Source organism: Panthera pardus, unplaced genomic scaffold (assembly GCF_024362965.1).
Source record: "Panthera pardus isolate Hobbes unplaced genomic scaffold, ASM2436296v1 HiC_scaffold_12, whole genome shotgun sequence".
In the NCBI taxonomy this organism is placed as follows: domain Eukaryota; kingdom Metazoa; phylum Chordata; class Mammalia; order Carnivora; family Felidae; genus Panthera; species Panthera pardus.
In genome coordinates, this window is record NW_026526677.1 from 75,910,645 (window position 1) to 75,926,705 (window position 16,061).

Consider the following 16,061-nt stretch of genomic DNA (forward strand, 5'->3'; position numbering starts at 1 on the left):
AATTCATTCTACAAGGCCAGCATTATCCATATATCAGTATACTTTTGATATTAAAATGTTTTTTTTACCAAGTTTATTAGTCTTAGCCAGCTTGACTCACATAAAATTTCCTTCCCAAGATTCCCTTTTACAAACCTTCTACAACTTCCTTTTTCAAATCCAAATTTTGTCCTTTGTTTTTTCTCTTCCTTATTTTGAAATAACCAGCCTCGCTTTAGGACAAAATTAGTTTCCTTTCCCTCAACAAAAATGCATCTCCATTTCTCATATCTTCTTTTACCAAAAGCACCACAGCCTAGTTTCCTTGTGAACGGAGTTGTTGCCTTTATTGTTTCTAGTAGCTTACGCATATTGAATTTTTAAACATTAAACACCTTAATTTCTAGTGAAAGTAAATAATTGTTAGCTTTTACGTTGGTATTTTGTGGTTTGGCAAATTTAAAATACATTTCATACAACACCCAGAAACCAATTTGACAATAAATTTCATATTAAAAAAATAATAAAATAAAATACATTTCATAACTTGTAGCAATATATTCTTCCGCATAGTAAATTTGTTAACGTGGCATAAAACTTGTTTACTAATAGACCTCAATTTCTGGGCCAGTGTTTTGGTGATGGACCCCTCGGAGGGTATAGTGAGGAAGGCCTAGGTATTGTTTTAGATACCTTTTGTATCTTTGTTTTTTCATTGGCCTTTTGCAAGGAAAATTTTTTTAATGTTTTCTTTATTTTTGAGAGAGAGAGAGAGACAGAGCATGAGCTGGAGAGGGCAGAGAGAGAGAGAGAGAGAGAGAGAATCCAAAGCAGGTTCCAGGCTCCGAGCCGTCAGCACAGAGCCCAGTGCAGGACTTGAGCTCACAAACCATGAGATCATGATCTGAGCTTAAGTCGGACACTTAAGCAATTGAGCCACCCAGGTGCCCCTTGCAAGGAAAATTTTAATGAAGCTATTTTGGAATCTTAAAGCCTTTTGGAAGCTTTTACACACCAAATAAAATAAGTATCCCTTTCTGTTTGCTTGATTTGGAAACCCTTGTTTTTAAGTGAACTTCTTAAATAAATTATTTTGTCTCGTTGGAATGTTCCCCATAATGGCCATTATAATTCTAGGTTGTCTTTAGTTAGATTTTGCCATTTTGTTAATATTTATAGCTTCTGGGAAATAGTTCTAAGACATAAAATAAGCAGGTGTGCCAGAAGGTGGCATGCTCAACTCTTTGGAATTTGAGGACCCCATTTTTTTTAAGCTAAGCTTTTGGGTCTCTTGGAGCCAAACTAATACCTATGGGGGATGTGCCACTGGGTTGGGGATTATGTGGTGTTTTACAGAGTACCTCTGTGCACAGACATTTTCTTAAGTTGGTGAGTGACCTAGTGTCAATCTAACCCATTGCATGACCAACTTATCCTACCACAGGAGTCTTAGAGTTAGGTAACAGATGTTGTAACAGCTTTTACATGCTCAACCCATGCCCACCGATTTTGTAGCTTTTGGCTTCCAATTTTCCATTAGCAACAGACTTTACCTACACAAAGCAAGTAAAACAAAATTGTATTTTGGACGCTGTGCGGTTTTTAAGTTGGATCCAGTCTGATTCCAGCCAATAACCACCAGCAATTACAAATGTGGAATTTGGGGTCTGAACCAAGGGCTGGAGATTCCAATCATATGGGGAACTGTAGAAAGCTGATTAGATTGGTAACTTGACACAGAGAGTGGAACTCAGAACCACGAAAAACTTTCCTACAGTCCTCAGAAACGGCAATAAAGACAGAATTCAAAGGGTTTGCAGGTACCATGCCTGTGTTTCTCATTGTCCCTGATGCCAGCAGGAATGTACTTTGGATTCCATCACGGCTACCAATGCTCTTAAAAAACAAAACTCAATTGACTACATTTTAGAGTTCCTATTAGCTTTATTCAGTGTCTCACGAATCAAGCAGCATCCCATCTGGCAGATAGAAGAGAGTGCCAAAGAGCTGCACAAAATGACTTTCATAGGCAGAGGGGGGTGGGATAAAGAGGTTTCTAGTAAAGAGTGGATTGTTTGTGTCAAGGTCACCTTCATTTAGGGGGGATGGCAGAAGTCTATGAGGCAGATTACCTCACTAGTGATGACCATGTCATTCCAGATTAAGATTCCACTCCTGGGAGAGGCTGAAATTGTATGGGCTTAGCACAAGTGATTCCATTTGGAGCCTATTGTCTCTGTTAACAGTGGCTGTGACCGAAACAGTATGGCCAACAAAGTAAAAAGTATTTACCATCTGGTGCTTTACCAAAAAAGTTTGCCAACCCTTATCTAAAATATAGCTTACACACACACACACACACACACATGAAATCCCAACGTTTCAGTTGCCAAATTTAGAACTTACAAGGTAGCTGGAAGCAAAAGAGAATTTGTAAATAGATAACTATAAAATAAAAATATGTATTAATGGAGTTTATATCACGGATTTTGGTGTGTGAAATCTATCATTTTTAAGGCATTACCATGTTATTATCTGGACTCAGGAAGGAAAGCACACTCCAAACATAATAACCAAAACCATAAACTATTTGAATAATAAATAAACTAAAGATTCAATATTGAATTCAAGTCAAATATGTATATATAAAACAACTAGTCTCGAACTTTAGGTTGCAAGTCAAAATCCAAACTAAAGGCGTATCTGACATATAATGAAGCATTGCCCAGTATTTAAAAAAGGTGAAGGATTATCTAACCTTCCTCTAAAATATTAGATGGCTGCATTAGCATCCTTGAGTTGTACTGGACAGTGCAAGAGTTCAGGAGAGAAATACAAGACATTTGAAAAAATAAAGTTATATATTGGAATTATGGGAAACCCACATTTGTTTATTCCTTTGTGCATCCTGATAAATATTTATTGAACACTTGCAATATGCAAATGGACCTACCAAGTTCTGTGAGGGATGCAAATATCCTTATCTTGAAGGAATTTATCATCTTTAGGGAAAATAATGTGCACACCCATAATTATAATACAACTCGGAATCTGGTGAGTTCAGTAGGAGTACAGAGCTATATAGGAGACATTGGAAAGGGAGTCTAAGAAGAGAGAACATTATGAGCAAAGTTGAAAATAGGAAAATAAAAGGTATGTTTGGAAAATGTTGAGCATCCTATTGGCTATCATATAAGGTAGGAAAGGAAAGCAGTTTGGGGATTATAAGATAGAAAAATCCATTGGTGGAGCACATGAGGGGCTTACAGCCCTGTCAAGGATTTGTATTTTATGCAGTAGGAATATCATGGGAAAATCACTGATGACTGGTAGATATGGGGGTGATGAGAGTAAGCTGATGGTGCTCAAAAAGATAGGCAGCAGGTGAGGTGAGCCAGAGACCACAGAGGAACTGATTTCTAATCCAGGGTGACACATTAAGATCCTACACTAGATGGATGGCAGATGGAATGGAAAGAAAGTCACAGAAAGGAGAAGCATTGTGAAGGGAAAAGAAACATAAGATTTGACAGCAAGCGAGATGGGACAACGTGAGAAAGAAGTAAGAATTAAACACTGAAATGAAGTTTTCTGACTTAAATGACAGGAAATAGCATAGTACTGTCAACAGAAATAGAGAGTTCCAGAGAAGGAAATGGTCTGAGGGAAATAATAAAATCCACTATAAAAATGCTCAGCAGATTGAATTGTTGCAGGAAGTACATCCAGATGGAATATCTAAATAGGCAGTTGGACATGTGGGAGTTTTCACTGGAAAGAAAGCTTAGGGGCTGAACAATTTGACGTGGAGGTCATCCATGGTCCCATATAATTTTCTAATTATGCTGTTCACTTTTACCCATAGAAAATGGACTATAAGCATCTGCATGTAGCCTCACTTGAAAAGCAAACAAGAAAATAAAAATAAGAATTAATTTATTCAACAAATATTTGAGTATTTTCTATGTACTAGACACTGGACTATGCTCTGGAGACTCAGTGATGATGGAAGGACACAGCCTCAGCCCTCAAAGAGGTCACTCTGTAGTTCATCTTTAGGAACACTCAAGGCTTCTTAATACTTATTTTGTGGCCAATAGTCTTTTCACAATGACTCTCGTACAAGCATGCAATCTGTATTATTAAACTATGTAAAGGCTCTTCTAATTCAGTTTATTTTTCTTTCAGGATACATATAGCGGTTTGATGGGTCCTCTGATTATTTGCAGAGAAGGGGTATTGAATGAAAAGGGAAGAAGAAGCGATGTTGATTATGAATTTGCTCTCCTGTTTTTGGTATTTAATGAGAATGAATCCTGGTATCTGGATGACAATATTAAGAAGTATCTCAATAAAGATCCACGAGATTTTAAGCACACTGACGATTTTGAAGAGAGCAACAAAATGCATGGTACACCAGAGGTTTAAAAAGAAACCCTTGCTGAGATAAACTCATAGAAATTCCTATAACTGTAGGAAGTCCCCAGCCTCCTTCTCTGAACCTTTCCCATTCCCAGGGGCACCTAGACTGAGGAAAGTCCTCCAAAACTTTCCTTCAGAGGGAATGAACTAAGCCATTGGTTGATTGCCAGCAAGGTCCAGTGAGACTCTGGACCAATTGTTTAGGGAGCTCTGTCTCTGAAGGCTGGAATCCCTAAACTATAAGCCTATAAAGTAATTCTTAAAAAAATGAATCATCACTTATTGGTGTATTTCTATAAGAATACACAATGACATCTAGCTAATCAAATTTAAGGGTGTGATTTAACTGTTGCTGGGACATGAAGCACCATGATCAAGTTTCTGTTTTAAAGTGTCTATGTTATTTATTTAATTCTATGTAATTTAAGGTGTTTTTTTAATGTTTGTTTATTTATTTATTTATTTATTTATTTATTTATTTATTTATTTAGAGGGAGGGAGAGGGAGAGGGAGAGAGAAAGAGACAGAACGCAAGTGGAGGAGGGGCAGAGAGAGAGAGGGAGACAATCTGAAGCAGGTTCCAGGCTCTGAGCTGTCAGCACAGAACTCACGAACTGCAAAATCATGACCTGAGCTGAAGTCAGATGCTTAACCAACTGAGCCACCCAGGTGCCCCAGTAGTTTCGTTGTTTTTGTTTGTTTGTTTGTTTGTTTGTTTGTTAAGAGAGTAATATGTTGACACATCCACACACTCTGTCTAAGATCTACCTCTGACCAAACGTATACAAAAAGAGGGCTGGCCTGAGATCACAAAATCAGTTCATTGATAACATTGATTAGAATATAGTAGGCTGATTTCTGATGCGGCTACTCTTTCTCCTATAGTCTTGCTTCCCTTTCCCCAAAATTTCTTAGTATGCTCTCTATTTTTAATAAATGTACCTCATTTGGTTGTGCCATGGTGCACAGAATAAAAAGTTAGTAGAAAGAGTGAGAGTTTCCATCATGTCAATCCAGCTTGAGTTTGCTTTGGACATTGTTAGGTCATGGGCTCAGCCCATGTGAAGCTTTCCTTCTTTTGGAAATTCAGGTATTCTTAGGAACTTGCCCTAAACTTGTTCTCAGAAAGCGAAGTATTAAAGAAATGGCTCTTAATTCATTCAATTTTGATTTATATAAACTTGATTCTCTGTGCTTTAGTTCACTCATCTATAGACTGGTATAAGTAATGGCTGCCTCACAAATGAGCCTCTAACCCTCTCCATAAAGAGAATATGCCAAACAAACAAGCAACCAAACAGCACACATTGCTACCCAAGACGTAGCTTTTAAAAATTAACTACTACTTCCCTTTTCTGTCTCTCTTCTATAAGGATTTCTTAGTAATCTGAGTTTTGGGTCTAGAATGGTGGGGACATGTTTATCAGGTAGATGAAAATATTGGTAACCTAAAGATCTTGAACCATTTCTAAAACCAGATTAAGTACTGACCACTAATTGAAGGCTATTTTGTTTTTCACCTTCCTAGCTATCAATGGAAAGATTTTTGGGAATCTCCATGGTCTTATCATGAATGAAGATACAATGACAAACTGGTATCTGTTGGGACTGGGAAGTGAAGTGGACATACATACCATCCATTATCATGCTGAGAGCTTTCTTTTCAAAGTAAGTATAAGGAATATGCTTTGGGGAAGACTTTTTGAACTAAAAGATTCAATTTTTCACTGTGAACAAAGAGAGTTATTTGGCACTAAGGCTTGTGAGGTTCATATTAGAGATTGGAACAGAATAATGTGAGCCCGTCATTGGGTGAGCTCGAGCCCCACATTGGGCGAGCTCAAGGTAAGCAGGAGTCCTGCTTTGGGTAAGCTTGAGCTTCACTTACCTTTCTCTCTCTAGCCCCCCTCCCCGCAATTTCTCTCTCTCTGCCCCTCGTGGGAGTCTCTCTGTCTCTCTGCCCCTTGCTCACCTGTGCCCCCCCACTCTCTCTCAAAAATAAACAAACAAATAAGTAAGTAAGTTATCCCAAGTGCTTAGTGAAATCTATAAGGAAATAGAATAGAAAAGAATCATCACATCCAATCTGTGGAAGTAACTGCATTGGTCCTTTTCTAGTTATACAGGAAGGAATAAATAGTATATTTAATAAAACATCTATTTTTCCCCTCTGTATATTTATTTAACATAGTTTAAGATACCAAGTATTAGTCTACAGTGATTACAGTTTTACATCTTAAATGGCTATCCTGCTTTTCAGAACTTGGCTTTTTCAACTCACATGTTAAAAAATGTATGAAAAATTTATAGAATTCAATAAAATTGTAAAAATTGTAAAAATTCAAAAAAATTGTAAAAATTTACAATAAAATTGTAAAAGTTGTAAAAAAATGTAAAAATTATAGAATTCAATAAAATTGCAATTATTTTGTATTATGTCTGTAAACTTTTAAAATTCAGTATAATTTACTTTGAGTAAAAGTCCCTGTTTTGGAAAGCACATACAGTAGTGTCATCTTAAAATATAGGACGTCTCCATCACCCCCTAAAATGTTCGTGTTGCATTTTCTGGAGCCAGCTACTTCTGACTGATTTATTTCCATCTCTCTCGTTTTGCCTTCACGGAAATGTCATATAAATACCACCCATAGCACTTTGAATCTGGCCTGTCGCACTTGGCGTAGGCATTTGAACTGCATCCGTCTCGTGTGCATCAATACTGTGTTCTAATTGATTGTCGAGTAGGAGTCCAGTGGATGAATACTGCGGTTTGCTAATTCGTTTCCCTATTTAGGGACATTTGGGTCTTTTCTGCGTTGGGGTCATTACAAGTAAAGTCATTATAAATATTTGTGTATGTATCTTCCTGTGAACCTAAGGTTTCATTTCCCGTGAGAAAATGCCTTGGAGTTGGATTGCTAGACCATGTGATACGTGTACACTTAACTTGATGAGGAACTGCCAAAATACTTCCACAGAGGCAGTGCCACTTTGCATTCCCACCAGAAAAGTATGAGAGCATCACCCGTGCCATATCCATGTCTGTACTTGGGGTCTTCCATTTTTATTCATTTTTTTCTTCACCATCCTATTAAGTAAATAGTGGTATCTCGTGTTTTATTTACATTTTCCTAATGGCTAATGATATTGAGCATCTTTTCATGGGCTTATTTACCATCTGCCATCCATAAACCTTCTTTGGTGAAGTGTCCACATTTTATGCCCATTTTTTAATTTCATTGTTTGTTTCCTTATCGTTGAGTTTGAGGGATTTATATGTACACATACTCTACCCGCTATGCAATTGCAAATATTTGCTCCCAGTTTGTGGCTTATCTTTTCATTTCCTTAGTGTTATCTTTCAAAGAACATAGATTATTATTTTTTAATGTTTATTTATTTTTGAGAGAGAGAAAGAGAAAGAGAGTGTAAGCAGAGGAGGGGCAGAGAGAGAGAGGGAGACAGAATTAGAAGTAGGCTCCCAGTTGTCAGCACAGAGCCCGATGCGGGGCTCGAACTCACGAACCAACAGATCATGACCTGAGCCCAAGTTGGACGCTTAACTGACTGAGCCACCCAGGTGCCCCAAAGAACATAAATTCTTAATTCTGATGAAGTACAATTTATTTTTTTTCTTTTATGCATCATGCTTTTGGTGTCATATCTGAGAAGTCTTTGCTTAACTCAAGGTTACAAGGATTTTCTTCTAGCAGTTTTATAGTTTTAGGCTTTACATTTAGACCTCTGATCCATTTTAACGTTCATATACAGTCAAGGTTTAATTTTTGTATATGGATATCCAGTCATTCCATCACCATTCATTGAAAAGGCCACTGTGTCAAACTCATATCGATTGTATATATGTGGGTGTGTTCGGGGACTGTCTATTCTGTTACATTGATCTACGTCTCTGTCCTTTCTTGAATACCACCCTGTCTTCATTACGTTAGTATGATAGCCAGTCTTGAAATCAGGTGGTGATTATTTTAGCTATTCTAGACCTTTGCCTTCCCATATAAATTTTAGAAACAGCCTACTGATTCCTATTAAAAAATCCCACTGCAATTTTGATTGGAATTGCATTGAATCTGTACATTGGCTTGAGAATTGATATCTTAACAATATTGAGTCTTCCAATCGTGAACGTGACGTACCTCTCCATTTACTTAGATCTTCTTTGATTTCTTTCTTCAGTGTTTTGTAGTTTCAGCATACAGATCTTGCACATATTTTGTTGGATTATTGCCTGAGTAATATCATAGGTTTTGGTGATAGTGTAAGTGGTATTGTCTTTATTTCAATTTTTAATTGTTCATTGCCAATATACAGAAATATAATTGATTTTTGTATAATCGACTTTGTATCCTGCAACTTTGCTAAACAGTTCTAGTAGCTTTTTTGTAGATTTGGGGGTGATGGTTTCCTGCATAAACAATCTTCTTTTCTGTGAATAGAGATGGTTTTATTTCTTTATTTTCCATTTGTATACTTTTTATTTCTTTTCTTCCTTTATTGTACTGGCTAGGACCTCTAGGATAATGTTGCATATGATTAGTGATGGGGGGAAAGGATTCGGTCATTCATCATTAAATATAAAGTTATCTGTAGGGGTTTTTTTTTGTCCAATAGATCCTATTAACAAGTGGAAGAAGTTTCCTTCTAATCTTAGTTTGCTGATGGTTTTTATCATGAACAGATGGTAAATTCTATCAAATGCTTTTTCTGCATCTATTGAGATGGTCACATTTTTCTTCTTTAGTCTGTGAATTATTTTCTTTAGTACATTGGTGATTTACATAGATTGATTTTCAAGTTTTTGAAACAGTTTTCAATCTCAGGATTGTCATAATGCATTATCCTTTTTATATATTGTTGGATTCAAGTTGCTAGTGTTTTTTTTTAAAGGATTTTACATTTATTTTCATGAAGAATATTGGTTGTAGCTTTCTCTTCTAGTAAAGTATTTGTATGATTTGGGTATCAGGGTAATGCCAGCCTCATAAAATTAGTTAGAAGTGATCTATCCTCTTCTATTTTCTGGAAGAGTTTGTTTAGAATTGGTATTATTTCTGCCTTAAATGTTCGGTAGAATTTGCTAATGAAGTCATATGGACCTGGAATTTTAACTTGTTGGAAAGTCTTAATGTAATTTCAGTTTCTTTAACAGATAATCTGAATAGTGATGTGAGGCAGTTTTCATCTTAAGGAATTTGTTCATACCACCTAAGTTGTAGAATCACAGACAGTTATTCATAATATTCCTTTATTATCCTTTTTAATGTCTGTAAGGTCTTAGTGATGTCCCCCCTCTTTCATTCCTAGTATTTGTAATCTGTGGGCTTTTTTTTCTTGGTCTGTTTGTCTACGAGTTTGTATTCGTTTTTTATTCCTGTATAACAAATTACTCCAAAACTTAGTGGCCTAAAACAACAAACACTAACTCACAATTTTTGGGGTCAGAAATCTGGGAGTAGTTTCACTAGTTGGTTCTGATTCAGCATTGCTCATGAGGCTGCAATCAAGATGTCAGCTGGAGTTGCAGTCATCAGGTTTGACCGGGACTGGAGAACCCACTTCCAAATTCACTCACAGGGCTGTTGACTGAAGGTTTCAGTTCCTCACCACGTGGGTACGGCGCAGGAACTGACTTCCCCCAGGCTGAGTGATCCAAGAGAAGGGAGCAAGAGAGAGGGTCTAAATCTTTTGGAGGTAGAATGCCATCACTTCTGGCGCACACAGCTGGTCTCACAGACCGACTCTCACACACCGTAGAAGCGGACTACAAAGGTTATGAATATCAGGACGGAGGGATCATTGGGGGCCATTGTGGAGAATGGTTACCACAAGGTTTATCACTCTTACTGACCTGTTCAAAGAACCAGCTTTTGCTTTCTTTGATTTACCTCTATTATTTTTCTATTCTCAATTTTATTGCCCTCTGCTCTTATCTTTATTACCTTCTTTCCACAGATAGATAAATCTTACCGAGAAGATGTGTATGATCTGTTTCCTGGGACATTCCAAACCATTGAGCTGTTTGCAGATCACCCAGGGACATGGCTGTTACACTGTCATGTGTCTGACCACATCCACGCTGGCATGGAAACAACTTACACGGTCCTTCGGAACATAGGTACTGTTTTCTGTCAGTGATGATGGGTGATAGCACCGGGCTTCCTGTACGCCCTGAAAATAGGGGGCACTAGACCCCCCCAAGAGCTCAGAGTCAAGTAAGAGAAACAGACATATAAATAGTAACTATAAGGAGTGCCTGGGTGGTTCAGTCGGTTAAGCATCTGACTTCAGCTCAGGTCATGATCTCACAGATCGTGAGCTCCAGCCCCACCTCGGGCTCTGCACCGACAGCTCAGAGCCTGAAGCCTGCTTCCGATTCTGTGTCTCCTCTCTCTCTGCCCCTCCCCCGTTTGCACTCTGTCTGTCTGTCTGTCTGTCTCTCATATATAAATAAATACATAAATAATAACTATAATAGAATGTGATACATGCCAAAATAGAGTACAGAGGACAGGTTCAGTGGCAGCAGTAGGAGGTAATGGTTTGTAGTTTGGGGGGGGATGAGCAAACATTCTAGAGGCTATAATGCTTCAGCTGGATCTTAATGGGTGGGCAGAAGCTTGAAAGGTAGATGGGGTAAGAACAGCATGTGCACTGGTGTGAAGTAGAAGAGGGAGAATTTCAGAAAGACTTGCGGATACAAATGGGATAAAATCCTCATTGGTACAATGAAATAACTCTTGAAATAACTCACGTCATGAAAAGAATCTACTTCCGTTGTTTCTAAAACAATCACCTTGTCTTCTTTGTGCAGACAACAGGATCCCATACTCCACCAAGTCTCCGTCTGGAGCAGCGTCCACAGTGCCCCCCAACGGTAATGATACCCTCCCCGAATCCTGCATGTGAGTGGTCGGTGTTCCCTCCCTGGGCAAAGGCAGAGGACTGACGCCTCAACTCTTCTTGTTCACAGAAGAACCTGGCAAGGAGCAGCTCTATTTCTTTGGCAAGAATCTGGGTCCTAGGGGAGCCAAAGCAGCCTTGGTCATTCTCTTCATCATCGGCCTCCTCCTCCTGGCCTCCACAGTGGTTCTCTCCCTCAGTCTGCACTCTGCAAGGAGGCGGGCAGTGTACCAGGAAGTCCAGTCCTGCGCACTCCCCACGGATGCTCTGTGACCCAGCTGGCCTTCCTCAGCCGGGAAACTGGACAAGATATCGTTCATCGAGAAAGGTTTACATTATTCCTGGATCAGGCTCTGATCGTCCGGAACACAAAGCAATTTGCTTTTACTTATTTATTTTTTAATGGGCTGTGAATAATCCTCAGGTATGAAAAACAGAAAGGAGAATAGGTGTGACTGAGAAAACACACTCGGTCTGTTCTCTGAATGAATTTGCTGAAGTGGGGAAACCCTCTGAAAGGGATCTTTATTTTCCATTTCTCATAATTCTTAGATTAGACAGTGCTTCCTCAGCTAACCATCCCAAGTTTCCAGAAGGATGACCTTGGGAAAAGAGTCATAAGTCCTCAGACATCTAACGGGAGTAGCACTGATTTTTCAACACTGTTATGTAAGCCGCTTCTCTTAGTCGTTCCAGGGAAAATAACTTTCTGAGGAGTTCACGAAAATGTCTAACTCAGTGTCTGCTGATAGAATTTGATCAGATGAAGTTTTGGGGAGGCTTTTTGCCAGCTCTCCTGGCCTTTTCCACTTGAATATAAACAGCCTGTGCAGTTTGCCACAGAAGGCAAAGTTATCAGCATTTTAAAAAAATAATTGCTGCTGTTTTTATGCAAACCTATAGAGATACTTTAATGTTTACACCTCACTTACATGTTTTTACAATGTTTCCATTGTAACTTTTTTTTTTCCAAAAATCATCTAGAGAATTTGTACTTATAGTTGAGAATGTGGAGGGCTGGAAGCTGTAAAATCACAGGCTAGGTTCTCAACTGTGATGAGACAGAGACTCCCTAAAAGGTGAGTGAGAGATTCTACGAGGGAGGGAAACTTTGCAGAAGGCGAGTCTTGACTTGAGCTCTGAGTCTGATTTTTCATTCACCTAGCAGGATCTTCTGCATCTTCTAGGAAATAAAAACTGCCTCATCATGTGAAAAACACCAGAAAGAATTCATCAGTGCAGCTGACTGGTTGCGAGAAGAGATCTTAAAACATTCTTGATTCCATGCCTCTTAAAGACATAGCCCTTTGTGGGAGGAGAAAACGAAAGAAAGAAAAGAAAAGGCTAGAAAAAGAGAATACCAGTGGGAAGTTTTTAATCAGTAAATCAGCTTTGAAGATATGCATTACAGTTTTCAGAAAGGCTCAAATGTAAAATTAAAATATCAGCAGCTAAAGTCAACCCATTACAAGGCAATCCATACTCTCTGTATGCCTGCCTAAACATTAGGTTAAGATTGATAAAAGCAACTTTGCTTATGACTAGACTGAGACATTGCCCTTAGCTCAAGGTGCCCTGCGATGCCAATGTCAATGCCAGATGAGTGATATCAATATATCTGCTTTAGCAGATCATTTGGATGTCCAGGTGAACGAGCAGGACCTAAAAAAAATACTCTGGTGGCGGGATATTTCATACTTTCTCATCTTCATCTTGGTGAGGGGAAACGGGTAATTTGATAGAAGCTATAGTCTTGTATCAGACAGGATGCGAATGCTAGTAGTTGTTTGCTCGAATGTCATATCGAACAGCGTACCCAAAGGATTTTGAATTCCAGCCTGCTAACCACTGATAATGTGATTTTGTAGTGCGTGCTCTACAGTTTTCATCCGTGTGTAGGCTGTATACTTTCATAATCATAATTATGATACATGCCTTATTTATAACTCATCTAGACAACAAATTAGTTATTTTTTCCTTTTCTCTTAGTCTATTTTTTTAAATGAAAATGAAACCACAGAGTAGTTTGATCATACATACCATTTCTCTTTTTAATAAAGTTTCCCAGATTATAAGACGGCTATTTGCATTTTTTTTCACTAAATACTACCAATCCCTGGACTTGGCATAGGAGATTGGTTAAAAGAGAACTATCTCTTAGATTTAGCAATTATCTTAGTTATACATGCTAAAGGAAATGAAACAAAAATAACAATATATCTCCAGGAATAATAGGACTCCCCCCCCCAAACATTGTTACCTGAAATGTACCATACGGGGGTCCTTTGAGAAAATCAGTTACATTTAGATACATCTCCTCTTACAATGCAGGATGTGTCCTTGCTCCTGGCAGGGCCCCTCTCTCACTTGGCTCTGGACCTCACCATTCTTACTTGCTCAAGGACTTCATTCCCTCAATATTTTGTTTTCTCTCTGAGAGGAAGTCGTCAACGGTACCCACCACTGAAAGTAGAAAACAGAGGGCTGTTGTCCTCAATTTCATAACCTAGTTTCTCTGTTCCCTCCGTAGCAGAACTTGCAACCTGTAACCACCTCACCTCCCGCTTTCCTCAACTTATTCCAGGGGCTTCCAATCCAGTGTACCTTGCTCCCACATCCCAATATGCTGTTGTCAAAGCAACAACCATGATGCCATTTCCAGTGGCTTCTTCCCCATCTTTATTGCCCTCTACCTCTCCGCAACAGTCAGTCGACAGCTCCTTCCTTCTTAACACCCTCTGGTCCCTTGGCTCTTCAACATGAACCCCCACCAGTCTTCCTTCTTCAATTGTTCTTCCTTCTCAGGCTCTTGCTAGTTCCTTCTCTCCCTTATAACTTAAGTGTTAGCATGCCTCGGGGCTGGACACTGGACCCTCTTCTCTCTTTTGCCCTCTAGGGTAGGCTGAATAATGTCCTCAAAGATTTTGTGTCCTAATCCCTGAACCTGTGTTGCCTTCTATGGCAAAAAGGACTTTGCAGGTATGAATAAGTTAAGGATTCTGAGACAGACTACCTAGATTGGCCATAAATAAAATCACAGTGTCCTTCTAAAAGGGAAGCAGAGGGAGATTTGACTATAGAAGAAGGCAATGTGACAACTGGAGCAGGACACTGTGCTGCTGGCATTGGAGACAGAGGAAGGGGCCACAAACCAACGAATGCTGCTCTAAAATCGGGGAAAGGCAAGGGAACAAATTCTCCCCCAGAGCCTCCAGAGGGATCTTGGCCCTGCTGGCACCTTTTGTTCCAGTGAGCATGATTCTGGATTTAAGAGCTCCAGAACTCTTAGAGACTAAATGTGAGCCATCAAGTTTGTGGCAATTTGTTATAGCCTTCTCCATACCTTATTTTATGTATCTTCATGAATCTGAGAACCATCTTTATGCTAGAAAATTAAAAATGTGTTTGGGCTGCAGGCCACAAATCCTGCTCAAGCAGGATCACTGCGGCAGTCTCCTAACCAGCCTCTCCACTGTCACTGTTGTCCCTTCCAACCGCTCCAACAGCTGCAGTGGTGTTCTTCCAGATCTGATCATGTCACTTCCCTGGGGAATACCCTTTGGTGTCTTTCCATTTCACTTTTAATTATATCCAAACTCCTTACCTTGGTCTAAGGCCCAGCCTGATTCGGCCCATGCCCACCTCTCCAACTTCATCTCCAACTCTTCCCTGATCTTTTATCAGGTCTTGTGCCCTGCTAGTTCTTTCCTGCCTCAGGACATTTGCACAGGTTGCTTTCTATGCCTGGAATACTCTTCCATTCCCCTCCCTCTCTTTCCTAGCTCATCTGTGAGCTCCCCTGACTGCCCTCTCTAAAGCAGATCTCTCCTCTTGTTATTTCCTATCTCCACTGTTTTCCACTGGAGCAGGGGTGGGGGCAGGGCAGGCGGGGAAGAAGATGTGTCATTCAATCCCAAAATGTACCTTACACTTAGAAACAAAGCAATGTCATCAAAACTAAGGAGAGTCTAAGAAACCGTCATAGCTAAGAGGAGCTAAGGAGACAAAGAAACATAATGTGGTATCCTAGATGGGATCCTACAACAGAAAAAGGATCCTAGGTAAACATTAAGGAGATACGAATAAACTAGATTTTCACTAATATTAACACATCACACTAATATGTTCACGGGAGGGGGAAATGGACGCAGGAAGGAGTGGGGGTAGATGGGAACTCCCTGTACCATCTGTTCAATTTTTCTGTAAATCTAACACTATTCTACAAATTAAAGTCTATTTTTTTATTGAAAAGCAGTGTTACACACACTCGTGTGACACCTTAAACAGTAAATTGATAAATGGTTAAACGAATACTGTTAAATTGTAATTGTGATTATCATTAGAAAGGAAAAATAGGGGTGCCTCAGTAGCTCAGTCGGTTAAGCGTCCGACTTCGGCTCAGGTCATGATCTCATGGTTCGTGAGTTTGAGCTCTGCCTTGGGCTGTGTGCTGATTGCTTGGAGCCTGGAGCCTGCTTTGGATTCTGTGTCTCCCTCTCTCTCTCTCTGCCCCTCCCTTGCTCGTGCTCGCTCTTTCTCTCAAAAATAAATAAAACATTTAAAACAAAGAAGGAAAAATAGAGGGCACAAATAACAGAATATTCCCATAGCATCCATCAATCGCCAGGCACTGTTCTTGGCACTTTACGTGTGTTAACGCATTTGATTCTTAGCACAATCCAAAGAGGCGTAACACTTTACAGATGAGAAAACGGAGGCACAGGAGGATGTGCTGACTTTCC

General features: G+C 39.3%; 1 protein-coding gene across 1 annotated transcript in view; it reads left to right on the plus strand.

Moving 5' to 3' along the window:
* The window catches only part of HEPHL1 (hephaestin like 1), an 81,000-nt gene extending 68,358 nt beyond the window's left edge, over window positions 1-12,642 (plus strand). Inside the window, exons 16-20 of the mRNA XM_019450099.2 lie at window positions 4,168-4,390; window positions 5,930-6,069; window positions 10,372-10,534; window positions 11,231-11,293; window positions 11,390-12,642. Coding sequence (XP_019305644.2) covers window positions 4,168-4,390; window positions 5,930-6,069; window positions 10,372-10,534; window positions 11,231-11,293; window positions 11,390-11,592 — 792 coding nt within the window. The 3' untranslated portion in view covers window positions 11,593-12,642. The remainder of the gene's footprint in view (window positions 1-4,167; window positions 4,391-5,929; window positions 6,070-10,371; window positions 10,535-11,230; window positions 11,294-11,389) is intronic.
* The last annotated feature ends 3,419 nt before the right edge of the window (window positions 12,643-16,061 follow it).